At 24.7% G+C, this 16,803-nt stretch overlaps 1 protein-coding gene across 1 annotated transcript in view; it reads right to left on the reverse strand.

The window, feature by feature from the left end:
* Positions 1-16,803, reverse strand: part of LOC136075972 (zinc metalloproteinase-disintegrin-like HF3) — a 50,985-nt gene that overhangs the window by 2,187 nt on the left and 31,995 nt on the right. The window contains exons 5-9 of the mRNA XM_065789425.1: positions 10,689-10,777; positions 10,538-10,583; positions 10,343-10,427; positions 8,046-8,104; positions 5,575-5,673 (exon numbers count right to left, since the gene is read on the reverse strand). Coding sequence (XP_065645497.1) covers positions 5,575-5,673; positions 8,046-8,104; positions 10,343-10,427; positions 10,538-10,583; positions 10,689-10,777 — 378 coding nt within the window. The remainder of the gene's footprint in view (positions 1-5,574; positions 5,674-8,045; positions 8,105-10,342; positions 10,428-10,537; positions 10,584-10,688; positions 10,778-16,803) is intronic.

The raw sequence follows: 16,803 nt of genomic DNA on the forward strand, positions 1-16,803 counted from the left end.
TTTAATATTGGCAGACACCCTGAAACAGTAATGATGTTCTTCCTTTATGCTTTTTCTTTATTCCTTTGCAATTTAAATTTTGCGGGAGCAATTTACAATTCTAGCAAAAGTGTTTTTTTTTCTCTCAAAAGTATAAATATCCTAATAACTAAAATGAAAATGCAAAGTCAAAAAAATTTATTTAATTGTATAATAAACAAGCACGGTTTTTGCAAAAAAAAATTTTACGTCTGTAAAATTTTTCACTTCACAATAAATAACGCTTGTTATGTGTATATTATTGTGGCATTAACATTTACGGTTATTGTGACATTAATATTAACGGTGTAAACATATGTTTGTAATAAGTATAGAACCAAATTTTGTATTATAAAGCAATTTTCATTTAAATAAGCAGCTCTTGTTGAAAGCAGTTTAGAGGAATGGCTTGCGTGGCTCGCCATTTTTGTTTAAGAAGAGCTTTGCTACGCTCTCGTGCTCATTTACTCTGGCCGAGGCCAGAAAATGCATTACGGAATGAACAGTGTACAAAAATAATTTTAAAAAAATGTTCTTTTTCATCCTTTTTTCATTGGTAGTAAAATTCGTTCTTTTTTATTATTATTTACCATTTTCAAACAATTTTAAACTTTTAACTTTGTATTTAGTTAATAATAGTTTCTTCTTTTTTTTTTGTGTTCTTTTTCTCCAATGTCATTTTATCTAACTTTATTATTTGATCTTGTTTTTATATTGTTTGTTGCTGTTTTTTTATTCGTTATTTTTTTGAATAATAGTTTTTGATTTTCCTTATCTTCATTTTTTTTGTTTTTAACTTTTGCCATTAAAAACCACCTCCTCCATTTGTAATGTTATTGCAAAAAAGACAATCAAAGATAATTGGAATAAGTTTTATAATTTTTATATGTCGTTATTCATTAATGGTATTTTTTGAAACAACAAAATTATCTAACGTTATCATGGAGTCAATGAGTTGTAAAATACTGGTTTATCCAGTAAGATACGTAAGATTTTTTTTTGTTTAAAAAAAGTTCATGTTTTATTAGAATAACTTTACAACATTTGTTAATTATAGATGGCCGTAAAGAGTATATTTTGCTTTTTATTTTATCTAAAACAACCAATTATAGTACTAAAAATAGAATGCATCTCCATCAAAATTTTATCTCAATAAAAAATTAACAAAATAACTTACGCAAAACTATTGTTATAAACAGATATAGTCTATAACCACAATAAAAAGTGGTTTTCTGTTTACTGACTTGAATTTTTTATCTATAATTTTGAAAACGCACGTACCCGCACCTGATTTTTAATAAATCAATTCTATAGACACCTAAGCTAAAAATCAATTACAAAAATGAAGCGTTGGTGACTACTAAAAATATTGGTGGGCTTTAAGATTTATTATTTTCTAGCTCATTTTATAGTTCAATTAATTATTTGTAAACAAAACTATATAATTAAAAATATGAACTTGTTCTAAAATATCCATAACATGACGCTTTCAAAAATGTATAACACTTTATACTTATTTATAAAAAGTTTTATAGAAAATAACTTTTAAAGTGATTAAGCAAACATGTTTTAATAGAAAATTTACAAAAATATAAAACAGTAGGGCTAAAAAAATTTTCTTTTTGTATAAAATTAGCTTAAATCTCTACATTATAGTAACGAATAACTAATAAATTATTAAAAAAAGTTAATGTATGATTTTTGCAGTGAAATTAAAATTTGAGCAATAAAAACTTATGGTACGTTTTAATGGTACTATTTTTCTCAGTGTGGCCCCGGCTAAAAATAAGACTTTTTGCAAAGCCCCTGGCCCTGGCAAATATATAAGATTTAGCAGGAGTTGATGGCCAGGGGAAGAAAAAACACTGTAATACTTATTATGTTATATTTTTATGCTTACATTTACTATTTAATAACTACATGTATACTTTTAAACTCGTATATATTTTTAAACATAAATTTATATATTTTTAAGTTCGAATGTGATGTTCTAGGAAAAAAACTAGATTAATAAAAGTTTTAATTGCATGAAGGGACAGATACATTAAAAAAGAATGCAATTTGTTAAATAAAAAGCAAAGAGTGAGTTTTGGTTTATCATTATTAACACGGTAGCTTGTTTCAGCATTGTATTTATAGAAAAAGAGAGAAATGCAACCTTACAACCTTACATTGGGAGAGTGGCTCAAGCTTGGGAGATAAATCAGGTCTAATAAGACATACAGTGTGCTTTTAGACTTTGTCTGAGGGTTTTCTATTCGTCAATATAGGAATGCCAACAATATTGCAATTTTTTTTTTCCAGTAAATAAACGAGTTTTTTTTGTCTAACAAAAACTGGGGATTTTAAGTCCTGAATTTAAATCCATAAGCCACTGCAAGCCTTAGGCTGTTACAGAAGAGAGATCAGATTTAAAATCAGCTGCTTTTTCTAACCAATTACAAAGTTAAGATTTTTTATCAAGACAAGAGTATAAAGTTGAATCATTAGCAAAATGAACCACTTTAGATTTCATGAAATTCGTTATTGAAGATAAGAAATTATTCAGGAGCAAAGATAGAACGTTGTGATACCCTTAAAATTGCTTAAAATATAGAAGAGTGTAGGCCTTTATCAGGCCTAAATCAGATCCATTAATTAGAGATTTAATGTTAGAGTTACTTTAGTTTATGACACTGTTCAAGAATAACAAGAATCTAAGAACCTAACATCTGAGATAAGATACAAGATTTAGTAAATTGTGAATAACAGAGCTTAACATGAGACAGGACTTTTTTATCTAGGCTTCTTGCTTTAATAAAAGGACACTCGTTCTTAAGAGAGATGTTCTTTTAAAAAAGATGAAAAAAATGATTAGTGTTGAAAAAATGTGGAGAAAAATGAGGCTTGACTTAAAATTGAAGAGAAGAAACAAAAGCTTTTAAACCTTCATTTTAGAAGGACTAAAAGCTTCCAAGATGTGCTTAATGCAAACATATTATGGATATAAATATATATGTTGCTATTTATTTAGATGCTGCATACAATATCCTTTATTTGTTATATAAACTTTGGTATCTATATGGTGTTGTATTTGCCGAAAGAGAAACAGATCAGATAAATGTGTGGTTTTTTACAAATGTTAAAGGAGGCATGATCTTTTTTACAGATTAGTTAAAAATGTTGTATCGAACAATATTTGTTAGAAAAGATTAAATTGATATAGATATCAGCATGTAGAGAGTTACCAGCTTCAGTAGAAAATGGTAGTGATAAAAGTAAGATAATTTGAAGTTAGTTATTCATACAATATAAAAAGCACTAGAGTGTTTTAATTATTTTATGAATGAGCTTTAGTTGAAAAAAATCCTTTAGATTGTTTATATTAGAGAAACAGTGTAAATGAGGAAAGCTAATACTTGATTGTGATGATCATGATGATAATCATAATGATGATCATGAGGGGTAGTTTTTAAACTTTTTTTCGTATACTTTAAAACATTTTTGTAAGCGTATATTTTTTATTTGAAGAAAGACTATTTATGGTTTTTATCCAAGATTTTTTATCATTTGTTTTTAATTTTAAAACAATGATAAGTTACAACCATCAGGTTTGCTTCTCTGTCTACTTTTGTTTCTAAATGTTTAAATGAGGTCGTGACTAGAAATACAAGCATGTTCTGCACTATAATGTAGAACAAAAAGACCAGTGACAAATTGTTTTTAAATCTTTTAGGATCCGGAAATAAGTGTATAATATAAAGCGATATATACACAAGGCATACAGCCGCAATAAGTTCCAGTTTAATGAACTGGTTTTCAGCCATTTTGTCTAAAGTAATTTCATTTTTAACAAATCAAAGAAAAATCATTTTCAGGTCCAAATAATCAAAAACATGTTTTTATGATAAATATATCAATATATTAATTTTATATATTGATAATTTTATCATAAAAATGTATTGCTATATTATAAAGTTAATTTAAATTTTGACCTGATTGTAAATTTATAAGCTAGTCAGTATTTTCCTCGCCAAACAAAAAGCACATGGTAAATTTTTTTTACAATGAGACAACCTCCTACTCAATACATTAAGTGGTAAAAAAACAAACATGAAGCTCTATTATTTGTAGAAATGTTTGAAAAATTAACACATAGGATAATCTCTGTAATACAGTTTTCTTAATAAGCAAGTGTTATTGGTTATGTAATATGTTTAATGTGTTATAGAAAATTTTTTTTTGATTTATCCCCCTCTCCTCCCGCCTCCTCCCACTCTCAACAACCCATTGAAACGATTAGAAACAAAAGAAGATGGAGAAGCAAACTTAATGGTTGTTGTTTATGATTGTTTAAAATTTAAAACTTCTTGTATAAAAACAATAAACTAGTCATTCTTTAAACAAAAATTGTGCAAATACAAAAATGTTCTATATTTAAAGAATATAAAAAAAAATTTAAAAGTCATCCTCCCCAACCTCCCAAATATACGCATGATGGCTAAATGGTTAAGATCAATTCTTCATATTTACCAAAAACAAAAAAAAAACATGATCTAAAAGTAGATAGATCAAGCTACAAAAATAACTTTTATAGTATTTTTGAAATTTTGTTAATTGACCCTGCCCCTACTATAAATTTAACAACTATCATTATACTAGCATCTTTAGCTTTAATTACAAATATATATATATATAAATATATATATTTATATATAAATACATATATATATATATATATATATATATATATATATATATATATATATATATATATATATATATATATATATATATATATATATATATATATATATATATATATATATATATATATATATATATATATATATATATATATATATATATATATATATATATATATATATCAATGTCTTGTTTTTCTTCTTAATTACAAATACGCTTTGGAATTCGGGAATATTTTCATGCTTCGGAATGTTTTCCTGACTTATACATCAAAAGTCAACAGTTTTTTTTGCTTTCAACTCTTTTTAAACTCTATTTTACAATTTATATAAACTTTATCATATTATCTAATAACTTCCAATTTAAAAAGCAGTTGCTTGCAGGTTATAATAATAGCTTAAACAATGGTTAAAGTGTTGTTGCTCTTTTTTATTATTTACTTCTAGCAATGCTGTTGGAAGCAATATGATGAAAAATCTTTAACAACCTTTTTCAACTAGAGTTACATACAAAATCAAACAAATAAGATAAATAAATACATATTTATTATATGCTATTAAACTAAAATTTACAACGTTATCTTGTAGTTTTCTTTTCCTTATAATATTCAAACTATGTTCTTACAAAAAATCTACTTGAAAGTTTTTGAAAATAATTATGTTGTAATGTCTAAGTAGATTTTATTTAAATATAAACTAAGTTTTTATACTATTTAATCTGCCTCATGTTTTTAAACTGCACATATGTTAGCAAATGTCTTAGCTAGCCAAGACCTTCAATGCATACTTAAGTTCTGGGTGTAAGATTTTCTTGAATAAATAATACTATTAAATTTATTTATTTAAATTATCAAAACTCAAAATTAAATACCATTCTGTAATCACAACTGACAAAGACTTCTGTATAAAGTGTTTTGTTTTTAGTATAACTTTGGTATCGGGATTCAACATCAACTAAATAAGGTGAAGCCTAAAAAAATATACACATATAAATTATGCAGTCCTCACCAAAAGTGTTTCACAGGAAAAATATAATTTTTTTATAAATAAAAACCAACTTTTTTTTCTACTTTTTTAGATTTGATTAGAAAAATTGAAAAAATTTGTGCAAACAACATAGAATATAAAAGAGAAAACTCATATTTTTGACTTTTACATTAAAACATTAAAAAAGAGCACCAATTGAAACGCAACTGTTTCTACCTGATTGGTTTCTTAAAAATCAGTTTCTTTACAAAATTCTATTATAAAAAAATAATATCCTTGTTACAAATAAAAAAATTAAAATTTTGAAATAAAATTAAGAGCTCAAAATCCGAAAGTTCCTGTTAAAAGCTGTTTACAGGAGTTTTATGAGAGCTTTCCTTTGCTCTCCCACTCATTTACTCCTGCCGAGGTCTGCATATATATATATATATATATATATATATATATATATATATATATATATATATATATATATATATATATATATATATATATATATATATTTATTTATTTATATATATATATATATATATATATATATATATATATATATATATATATATATACATATATATATATACATATATATATATATATACATATATATATATATCTTGGAGGAGTGTGGATCTTGGAGGCAAGTCAATTTTACTGCCATCTTGAGTAATGAATTCAAATTGAAATTTTTGTTGCATGTATTTGCCACTAATGGGTTATAATAAGTTGTTACGACTGCTTAAGACCTTTGTTGTTGCAATAAAAACAAAAGTTTGTATTACAAACCAAATGTAATTTTTAAGGGCTTATTCTTTTTTTTCGAAAACTGTTGGTATAAACTTTATTTTAAAACTGATTATCAAAATTTGTAAAGCATCTTTTTAGCTGCATTTAGGCATGTTTGAAACCTCTAAACTCCTAACCTATAAATATATGGTAGCAATTTTATAAAAACAATGGCATCAGTGTACCTTGGAGGTAGCTAATTATGTGTACTGTGGTGGTACCACCAAAGTATACATTTCCACGATTTTGTAAATACTATTATAAATAATATTTGTTATAAGAGTATTTTTCTTAATGTAATTTGTTTTAGTAGTTTATAATGATTTGTTTTGTTTATTAAAAATTTCTTTAGTATAATATGTGTGTATGTTTTCGTTAAATTAAAATTATTTTTTTCAAATTGTTACCTTCTTTTTGATAAATTTCTCAAATTACCATTGAAAAGATGAAACTGCATATGCGTAGGACAAATCTGACATTGTTTTTCAGTAGCCACATGGAATGGAAAAAACGTTTTGCCAATCATAAGCCATCTTTTAAAAATAAAAAGTATTCAAAATTTTTGTCAAAATATTTCTGTCAAATATATTTCTTTCTGTCAAAATATATATAAGAACTAAAAGATAAAAAATATTGATGATTTATACTGAATTGGTCCATCCCAAAAAAAGCGCCTGCATATGGCAATATTTCCCAAAAATATATACCTACTAGAAAGGTTTGAAATAATTACCAATGCAAACAAATATATATTTCCTTTCTGTCAAAATATATATAAGAACTAAAAGATAAAAAATATTGATGATTTATACTGAATTGGTCCATCCCAAAAAAAGCGCCTGCATATGGCAATATTTCCCAAAAATATATACCTACTAAAAAGGTTTGAAATAATTACCAATACAAACAAATATTTATTTCCTTTCTGTCAAAATATATATATGAACTAAAAGATAAAAAATATTGATGATTTATACTGAATTGGTCCATCCCAAAAAAAGCGCCTGCATATGGCAATATTTCCCAAAAATATATACCTACTAGAAAGGTTTGAAATAATTACCAATGCAAACCAAAAATTTTTATTAAACAAAAAATCGGAACTAATTTCTAAATGCAGGAACGAAAATAAGTTTCTGCTAAAAAACTATAAATTTAATTGAGCTCAAATAATAGTTACATTAGGTCCCCCTTTTAAAAAATTATTTTACTAAAAAATTCTTTTTATGATAGTGTTAGCAAATTCCACAAATGTGTAAAAATTTACAATAGTTAAAGAAATTTGCGACTTCCTGTAATTTAATTTTTGGTATAAATTGAATTTTTATTAATTTGATTATTCATTTCTGATGAGTCTTTATTTAAACACTGTTAAATGGGAAAAACTTTTGTTAAGTGATTTTCTACTAATTTATATTTATATATATATATATATATATATATATATATATATATATATATATATATATATATATATATATATATATATATATATATATATATATATATATATATATCAAAAAGAATGTGTTATAAATATTTGTTTTTTTTAAATACTTTAAAAAAACTTACATCTGATAATGGAACAGTTCTTCTGTTCCTCAATTTCTCATGCCCAACTTCATTATTACCTATAAATAATTAGAATATATATTATATTATAATTTCAATATTATCATATATTGTTATGTCAGTGTACTCTACTAATAGAGTGCTCAATGTTCTTAATGAACAGAGCAATAACAAATTAGTAAAAACACTTATCTAACTTTTACCTTCAACAGCATATTTCACCATCAGAAGGCTAATCAGGAAGTCTACCTGATCAGCCTGCTATTGGCCAAACATGTTATTGAAGATAAAAGTTAGATAAATGTTTTTACTAATATATGTATATATATATATATATATATATATATATATATATATATATATATATATATATATATATATAAATATTATAAAGGGTATAATAGCAAATTTACTATAAATTTACTTGTATATTGTATAGACAAGCCAAAAACTTACATTTTTTTATCACCCACCCAATAAAACTTGTCACACTTCCCCAGACCAACATAGACAAAATTTATGTAAATTGATCTCAACTTGTTGTTAAATTAAACTTAAATCGTTAATATATACTCATAATTTATGGGTATTTTTAAAAAAGATATTTTATTTATTCAACACATTAATTTGTTTTAATTAACATATTAATCAAAATCAGGTATCCATTGAGAATTACCACGCCATTATGAAGGTTAGTTTAAATTTCCATAATATCAGGAGAATTACTTAAAGTGGTAAAAACGCTTTAAATTAAAATTGTGAATTTTCTTGATGTCACATTTAACCTCTCGGAAAATTCTTATAAGCCTTATCAAAAACCTAATGATGAATTATCGTATATTACTATGAATTCAAGCCATCCCCCTTAAATCCTAAAACAAACTCCTATTAAAATTAACAATAAACAGAAACTCTTTAAATGAAAAAATTTTAAACTCTTCCAAAAGCGTGTATGAACATTCTCTTAAAAATAGCGGATTTAAAAATTTCGAGCTAAAATTTGAAACACAAATTGCAAAAAAGCGAAATAGAAATAGAAATAAAATTTGGTTCAACCTTCCGTACAGCAAAAATGTTTCAGTTAATATTGGAAAATCGTTTTTCAAATTAGTCGACATACATTACCCTTCCTCTAATAAATTGCACAAAATTTTTAACAGAAACACTATTAAGGTAACCTATAGCTGTACAAAAAATATTGAAAGAATTATAAATCGCCATAATTTTACATTAATTAATAAAAATCAAGTTTCCAAAGAAAAAAAATTAAAATCGTAACTGCAAGCAAAAAAATTGACTGCCCTATGAATGGCAAATGCTTATCAAAAAATATTATTTACAAATGCATTGTTTCCTCGCAAAACAACCCTGATAAACAATATATTGGCTTAACCGAGGGCATATGGAAAAAACATGATGCTGACCACAAACAAAATTTTAAACATAAAAAAATACTCAAAAAAGACTATGCTATTAAACTATATTCGGCTATTGAAAGAAAAAAATATTAATTCTAAGTTAAACTGATCTATTCAAAAAACTGAATAAAGTTCAGAAGAAATGTAAAATAGTAAAACGTTATGCAAATTTTAGCTTTAAATGAATAAAAAATAGTCTCGCATTTTTAGAGTTTTTTTCTTATCGCCTGCTAACTAACTTATTACAACAAAAGACACTCTATCATAGTTTTTCTTAGACTTTATCATACAAAAGCAAATGACTTTTTTTTTATATAAAAAGAGCTACTTTCATATATATATTCAAAATTTTTAATTTCCTAATAACTAAAAATCATGTAATAACTGGCATAACACGTTTATAAACATAAATAACACTTACAAATATTTTTTTATCTTATATAATATATAAAGTGTTTATAATCTTTTTTAAAGATACTACTTTTTATACGTAAAAGTTAAAATAAATAAATTGTGATAAACAAGAAAGATAAGATTGTTTTTAGAAATGATTTAGAACTAATATAATATTTTTTAAATACCGATTTTCATTTGTTAAAATGCAAAGTAAAAATATTTATTTACAAATACGATTTCACTAGAATAAATATCGTATAACTTTCAAGGAAAAGCACAATCATTATATAATTACAAGCACCCTAAACACCATAAACATATTAAAAAGCCAAATATTGAAAAAAATTTGTTTAAAAACTTGTTAGACCAAATGGTCATCTTTGACTTTTTTTATTCTTTTGTTTTTTTTATTCGTATTCTTTTTTATATGTTATACTTGGATAAACAAAAGTAAAGAAAAAAAAACTGCTTTCTTTAAATTACCGTAAATGACAGACTTTTTCATTTCTTTATACTTCTTTCTCATTAGATTCTCAACATTGTGGTACTTATGCTTTATTCCATTATCCTTGATAAAAATAAAAGAAAGGTGATTTTTTTACTCGGTTCAATTTATATTGTGTATATACAACTAAAGAAGTTAACTTGTAAATTATCAAGTGTAACAAGAATGCATACCTGTGGTATTATGTCATATCTAGTTTTACCATCATCAATTGTTCCACTAAAATTATCATTTAATTTTTTACTTTCTATTCAAAATTTAATAGTTTAATTAAGTAGAAAAATCTAAAAGACAATTAAATCAAAATCAATTAAAAATTTATACGTTAATCCACCACTGCACGTGCTTATAAAAGCATATGAGTCCTTTATACCACGAACTTTTCCTTCGTAATAGCAGTTTTCAGGATAATGCTGTAAATAAATAAACTAATAATATATGCATTCATAAATATATATATATATATATATATATATATATATATATATATATATATATATATATATATATATATACATATATATATATATATATATATATATATATATATACAGTATCGGACAAAATGAGTGCAACCAAATAATGCTAATTTAGTTTCTTTATATAAAAGTGCTGCATTTTTTCAATTTAGAGAAATAACTGTGTAACTGTTTAGAGACAAAGTTCTATAAGTTTTATTCATTACAAAATTCAATATTTGTACATGAAAATTAATAAATTAATTAAAAGTATTAAAAAAAGTTGATTTTCTTCTGGAAAAAACAAGTGCAACTCGACAAAATGTTGACCAAGCTGTATTTCGCTATCAACATTTTGTGGTGAATCCCTTGTTGTCCATCACCATCATCTTCAAGGCATAGATTCGATCAGGTGATCAATGAAACTTTGTGGAATCGCTGCCCAGGCCTTTTGGATTTGTTCCAACAGTTGATCTTATTACGAACACCTTCACCATTAGTTCTGCGGTTGACGATCTCCCACAGGTCCTTGATAGGGTTGAGATCCGGAAATTGAGGCAACCAATCCATCATCGATAGGTGGTTGTTTTGAAACCACTGCTTGAATACTTTTGCAGTGTGTTTCGGATCGTTGTCTTGCTGAAAAAACCATTTTATTGGCATATTCTATTCAGCGTGAGGTAAAATAACATCTTTCAGGATATTTTTATACATGAAACGGTCCATTATTCCATCGTTTTGATGTATTGGACCTAGACCGTCAGCAGAAAAACACCCCCAGACCATAAAATTGCCTCCACTATGCTTCACGGTCTTATGGCAGTAACGTAAATTGAGACGTTTTCTGGCCGATCGACGTAAACGGCAAATGCCATCGCTCCCAATGATGTTGAACTTCGATTCATCACTGAACAATACAGTTCGCCATTTCTGCACATTCCATTCAATATGAGATGTAGCAAACAGGTGTTTTTTTTCTAGTTTTTTAGTGAAATCAGTGGGTTTTTTGCAGAGCGTCGAGATAATAATCCGGCTTCAACAGCACGTCGTCTGATTGTTTGGTCCGATAGAGGCAGCTCTAATTGCTTTTGTATCTCAACTGATGATATCCAGGGATCCTTCTTGACGAATCTGACGATCATCGAATCCCCTCTAGAAGAGGTGGAACGCGATCTTCCACCTTTGTTATCTGCTGCCAACTTCCCCGTAGAACGATATTTGGAACATAGACTTGATATGGTCCATTTTTTCACGCGATATTTATCACAAATACTTTTTTGTGACATTCCACTTTCGCAATCGCCAATAATTTTCTTTCTTTGTTCCAATTTAAGACTGTTGGGAGCCATTTTTGCACTTGAAGTCATAAAAATAATAAAAGTAAATAATCACGCTTCTCAAGGCTGCCGTGTTACATTTACCTTGTGATGATACAATAATGCTCTGTGGAACACAACGTCTTGGTTGGATGTGGACTGTATTAATGTAATGAAACACTTGTTGTATTTTACTTCTTGTATTGATGTTCTTTGATAAAACACTTTGATAAAACTCACTTTGATAAACTGTCTTTATAATACTGACTGATTGACCTCCATATACTGACTAAATTACTAGTCGATTTACATGTCTCTTATATAGTAAAATGAACCTGTGTGAACCTGTTCTGGAAGATTCTAGATGCTTCTATTCGATGCTTTAGGAAGCTTCTCGATGCGTCTGGATGCTTCTAAATGTTTCTGGATACTTCTGGACGCTACTGGATGCTTCCAGATGCTTCTTCTGGAAACTTCTGGAAGCTTCTGCATGCTTCTGGAAACTTCACAGTATTTTCAAAACTTCCCTGACATTGTCACAGACCAGACTTACGAAAATGAAAAAAACCAAAAAAATTGCACTTGTTTTGTCCGGTGCAAAATGGCACTTGTCAACGAATTTCTGCCTGTGTGCTGTCACCTGTGAGCTGATTGCTCATGTCACAGCATACTATGACTCCAGACTCCTGAACTGTTTGCTGTGGTAGAATAGTTCGTTTCGTTTTTAAGACATGTAAAATTAGGAACATTTTTTAGCATTGTTCGATGTTGGTTGCAAATGTTTTGTCCAATAGTGTATATATATATATATATATATATATATATATATATATATATATATATATATATATATATATATATATATATATATATATATATATATATATATATATATATATATATATATGTATATATTAGAAGTACAAAATCACTTAACAAACATTTTTTCCATTTAACACTGTGTTTCATCAACAAAAATTCATCAGAAAATCTTTCTGATATTTTCTGATGAATCTTTGTTGATGAAACACAGTATTAAATGGAAAAGATTTTTGTTAACTGATTTTCTACTACTAATATAATTGCTCTGTTTTTTTAAGAACATTGAGCACTCTTTTGTGTAGAATACTTTTTAAAGTTGTTTAAATATATATATATATATATATATATATATATATATATATATATATATATATATATATATATATATATATATATATATATATATATATATATATGTATGTATTTTTAAATATATATAAATATATATATATATATATACAAATTTATATATATATATAAATTTATATATATATAAATGTATATATATATATATATATATATATATATATATATATATATATATATATATATATATATATATATCTATAAATATATATACATATATATATATATATATATATATATATATATATATATATATATATATATATATATATATATATATATATATATATATATGTATATATGTATATATGCATATTTTTAAATATATATAAATATATATATCTATATATATATAAATTTATATAAATATATATAAATTTATATACATATAAATAAATATATATATATATATATATATATATATATATATATATATATATATATATATATATATATGTATATATGTATATATATATACATATATATATATATATATATATATATATATATATAATATATATATATATATATATATATATATATATGTATATATGTATATTTTTAAATACATATAAATATATATATCTACATAAATATTTAAATTTATATATATATAAATTTATATATATATAAATGTATATGTAAGTATATATATATATAAATGTATATGTAAGTATATATATATATATATATATATATATATATATATATATATATATATATATATATATATATATATATATATATATATATATACATATATAAAATATTAAAATAAATTTTTTTTTAAGTTTGTTTAAATTTTTTGTGTTTTAAATAAAGAAATAAAAATAAATGATTTTTAAGTTTTACTTTTTTAAATTCATTCAATGCACACATAACTTTAATTTCATTCACTGATGCACTGATGTGTTATTAAATATTCACCATAACTTAAAGATATATAGGGAGGTAGGTTTAGTTTTTCATTATTGATGTTTTACTTAGTTTAATATGAATGTATAAATCGAGATTCAGTGTAGTCGGTTGTAATAGAGGAAGGTAAATTTTATTAAGGGAGTTAAAAACAAAAAGAAGATTAGCAAATCTAACTAGTACTGGCAAGGAAGGAGTTTGAGTTTTTTGAAAAAGTTTAAAGTTTCTGTATCATGGAGTTGAAAATTTATTATTCGGATTTATTGGCGCTTAGCTGTTAACAGTTTATTTATATTAGATTTGCCAATTTGTCCCTAAACCTGACAACAGTAGTTGAGATGAGACTAAAATATTCCAAAACAAAGATTCTTAAGGGTAGTTTTATCAAAATAATGGCAAATTAATTAAAGCATGCCATTAGCTTGATTAAGTTATTTACGGAGTGCATCTATATAAAAATTCTCTGAGATGTTTAAATCTATAAAAATACCAAGATTTCTAACAACTCATGGACTGATGAAAAGTAGACAGAGTTATTTAGATCATTAATATAAATCAAAAACAATAAAGAGCCAAAATCTGAACCCTGGGGAACACCACAAATTATGTGTTTTTTATTTGATTTGTAACCATTAATGCTCATAAACTGCTTCCGATTTGAAAGATAAGATTAAAACTAATTACAAGCAACTCCTTGAATTCTGTAATATTCAAGTTTAGAAATTAAAATGGTGCGATTAACTGTGTCAAGCGCTTTTTGTAAGTCGATAAAAAATACCATCAATGAAATGACGAGTATCCAGTGCCTTTTTTTATTTTTTCGGTTATACTTATTAAAGCGTAGCAAGTGTAGTGTTTTGATCAAAATCTAAACTGAAAATCATTTAAACAGTTAAAAGAACTCAAAAATATTTTATTGAGCTTGCTAATGTTAGATAGAATTAAAACTGGTCTATAGTTAGTACATGAGAGTTTTGAGCCATTTTTATATACTGGAATGACGCATGATAATTTCATAATGTCAGGAAAAATTCCATTTAAGGAGATAATTAGTTTGGAGAGAATAGCAGAAAGTTCAGAGTTAAAATCAATAAGTATATTTGTGGGGATGTTGTTAGGAATATTAAATTCTTCTTTAATTAAACACAATAAAGGTACTATAATCAATCTAATAAAAGTTATTAAAAAATAGATTTCATATATAAATTTCAAAAATTCTTGTCACAAAATGCAAAAAATTTTCATGAAACCTGGAAAAGCATAAAGAGTCTAATAAATGTCAAAAATGTCAACAATGTACCTCCAAATTGCTTACAAGTTAACGAAACATACATAACTGAACCAACTCGAATTTGCAAAGAATTCAACAACTTTTTTACAAATGTAGCTCATAAACTTATTTTTTAAAAGGTATCTTAAATATCCAAATTTTCATAGTTTACTAATATTTCCCACAAACCATTTTGAAAACTCATCACTTATATCTAAATTAAAACATAGAAAATCAATAGGTCCTAACAACATCCCCAGAAATATTCTTATTGATTTTAATTCTAAATTTTCTGCAATTCTCTCCAAGCTAATTATCTTCTTAAATGGAATTTTTCCTGACATTATGAAATTATCATGTGTCATTCCAGTATATAAAAATGGCTCAAAACTCTCATGTACTAAATATAGACCAGTTTTAATTCTATCTAACATTAGCAAGCTCATTAAAAAACTAATATATTCTAGATTATACATATTTTTGAGTTCTTTTAACTGTTTATAAAATGGAAAGAGTTTCGTTGATAAAGGCAAGTCATCAGTTGTAATAATTTTATTTGAAGAGAAGAGCAGTTTAAAATTCATTATCAGATACATCGGTCAATGAAATCTGAAAAAAATTTAAAAGAAAATTAAAACTACATAAGCTTAAATTAGTTATTTTATTAAAATGTTTAGTTACAGACAACAAAGTTTGTAATAATTAACAACGGTTTCTTTTTGTATACAAAATCATTGAACGAAACCAAAAAAAAAACGAAAACCATAAAAGAAATATATATAAAAAAAAAAAACTGTTATTTATTAACTTGCAAGCGCAAGATTATTTTTACAACATTCGATAACAATAAAAAAAAATTATTTAAATTTATATTTAATATTTAAAGATAAATTTATATTAAAAAAAAGTAGTAACATTATATTGTATCTTTTTTTTATATTATGATTCTTATTTTATTGTGTTGATTGATTTTATTGCTTTAAAAACACTAATACTTTAGGATTTTGAGATTTTAATATTTTAAACAAGTCATATACTTTTTATCAGCAATATATTATGTTATTATGAAATTAGCTTCATTTCATAATAATATAATTTACTATTATGAAATAAAAAATATATGACTTCTTTTGAAACTAATTGATAAAAATATGCAATTTTATTATTTTAAAAATTAGATATAATTTTATTTTGATTTAAAAAGTATTCAATTAATTTTGATTTGAAAAATATATTTAATTTTTTTAAAATTTAAGTTGATGCTTGGGTTTTACCGAACTGTCAAATTTATT

This window comes from Hydra vulgaris, chromosome 02, assembly GCF_038396675.1.
Source record: "Hydra vulgaris chromosome 02, alternate assembly HydraT2T_AEP".
NCBI lineage: Eukaryota > Metazoa > Cnidaria > Hydrozoa > Anthoathecata > Hydridae > Hydra > Hydra vulgaris.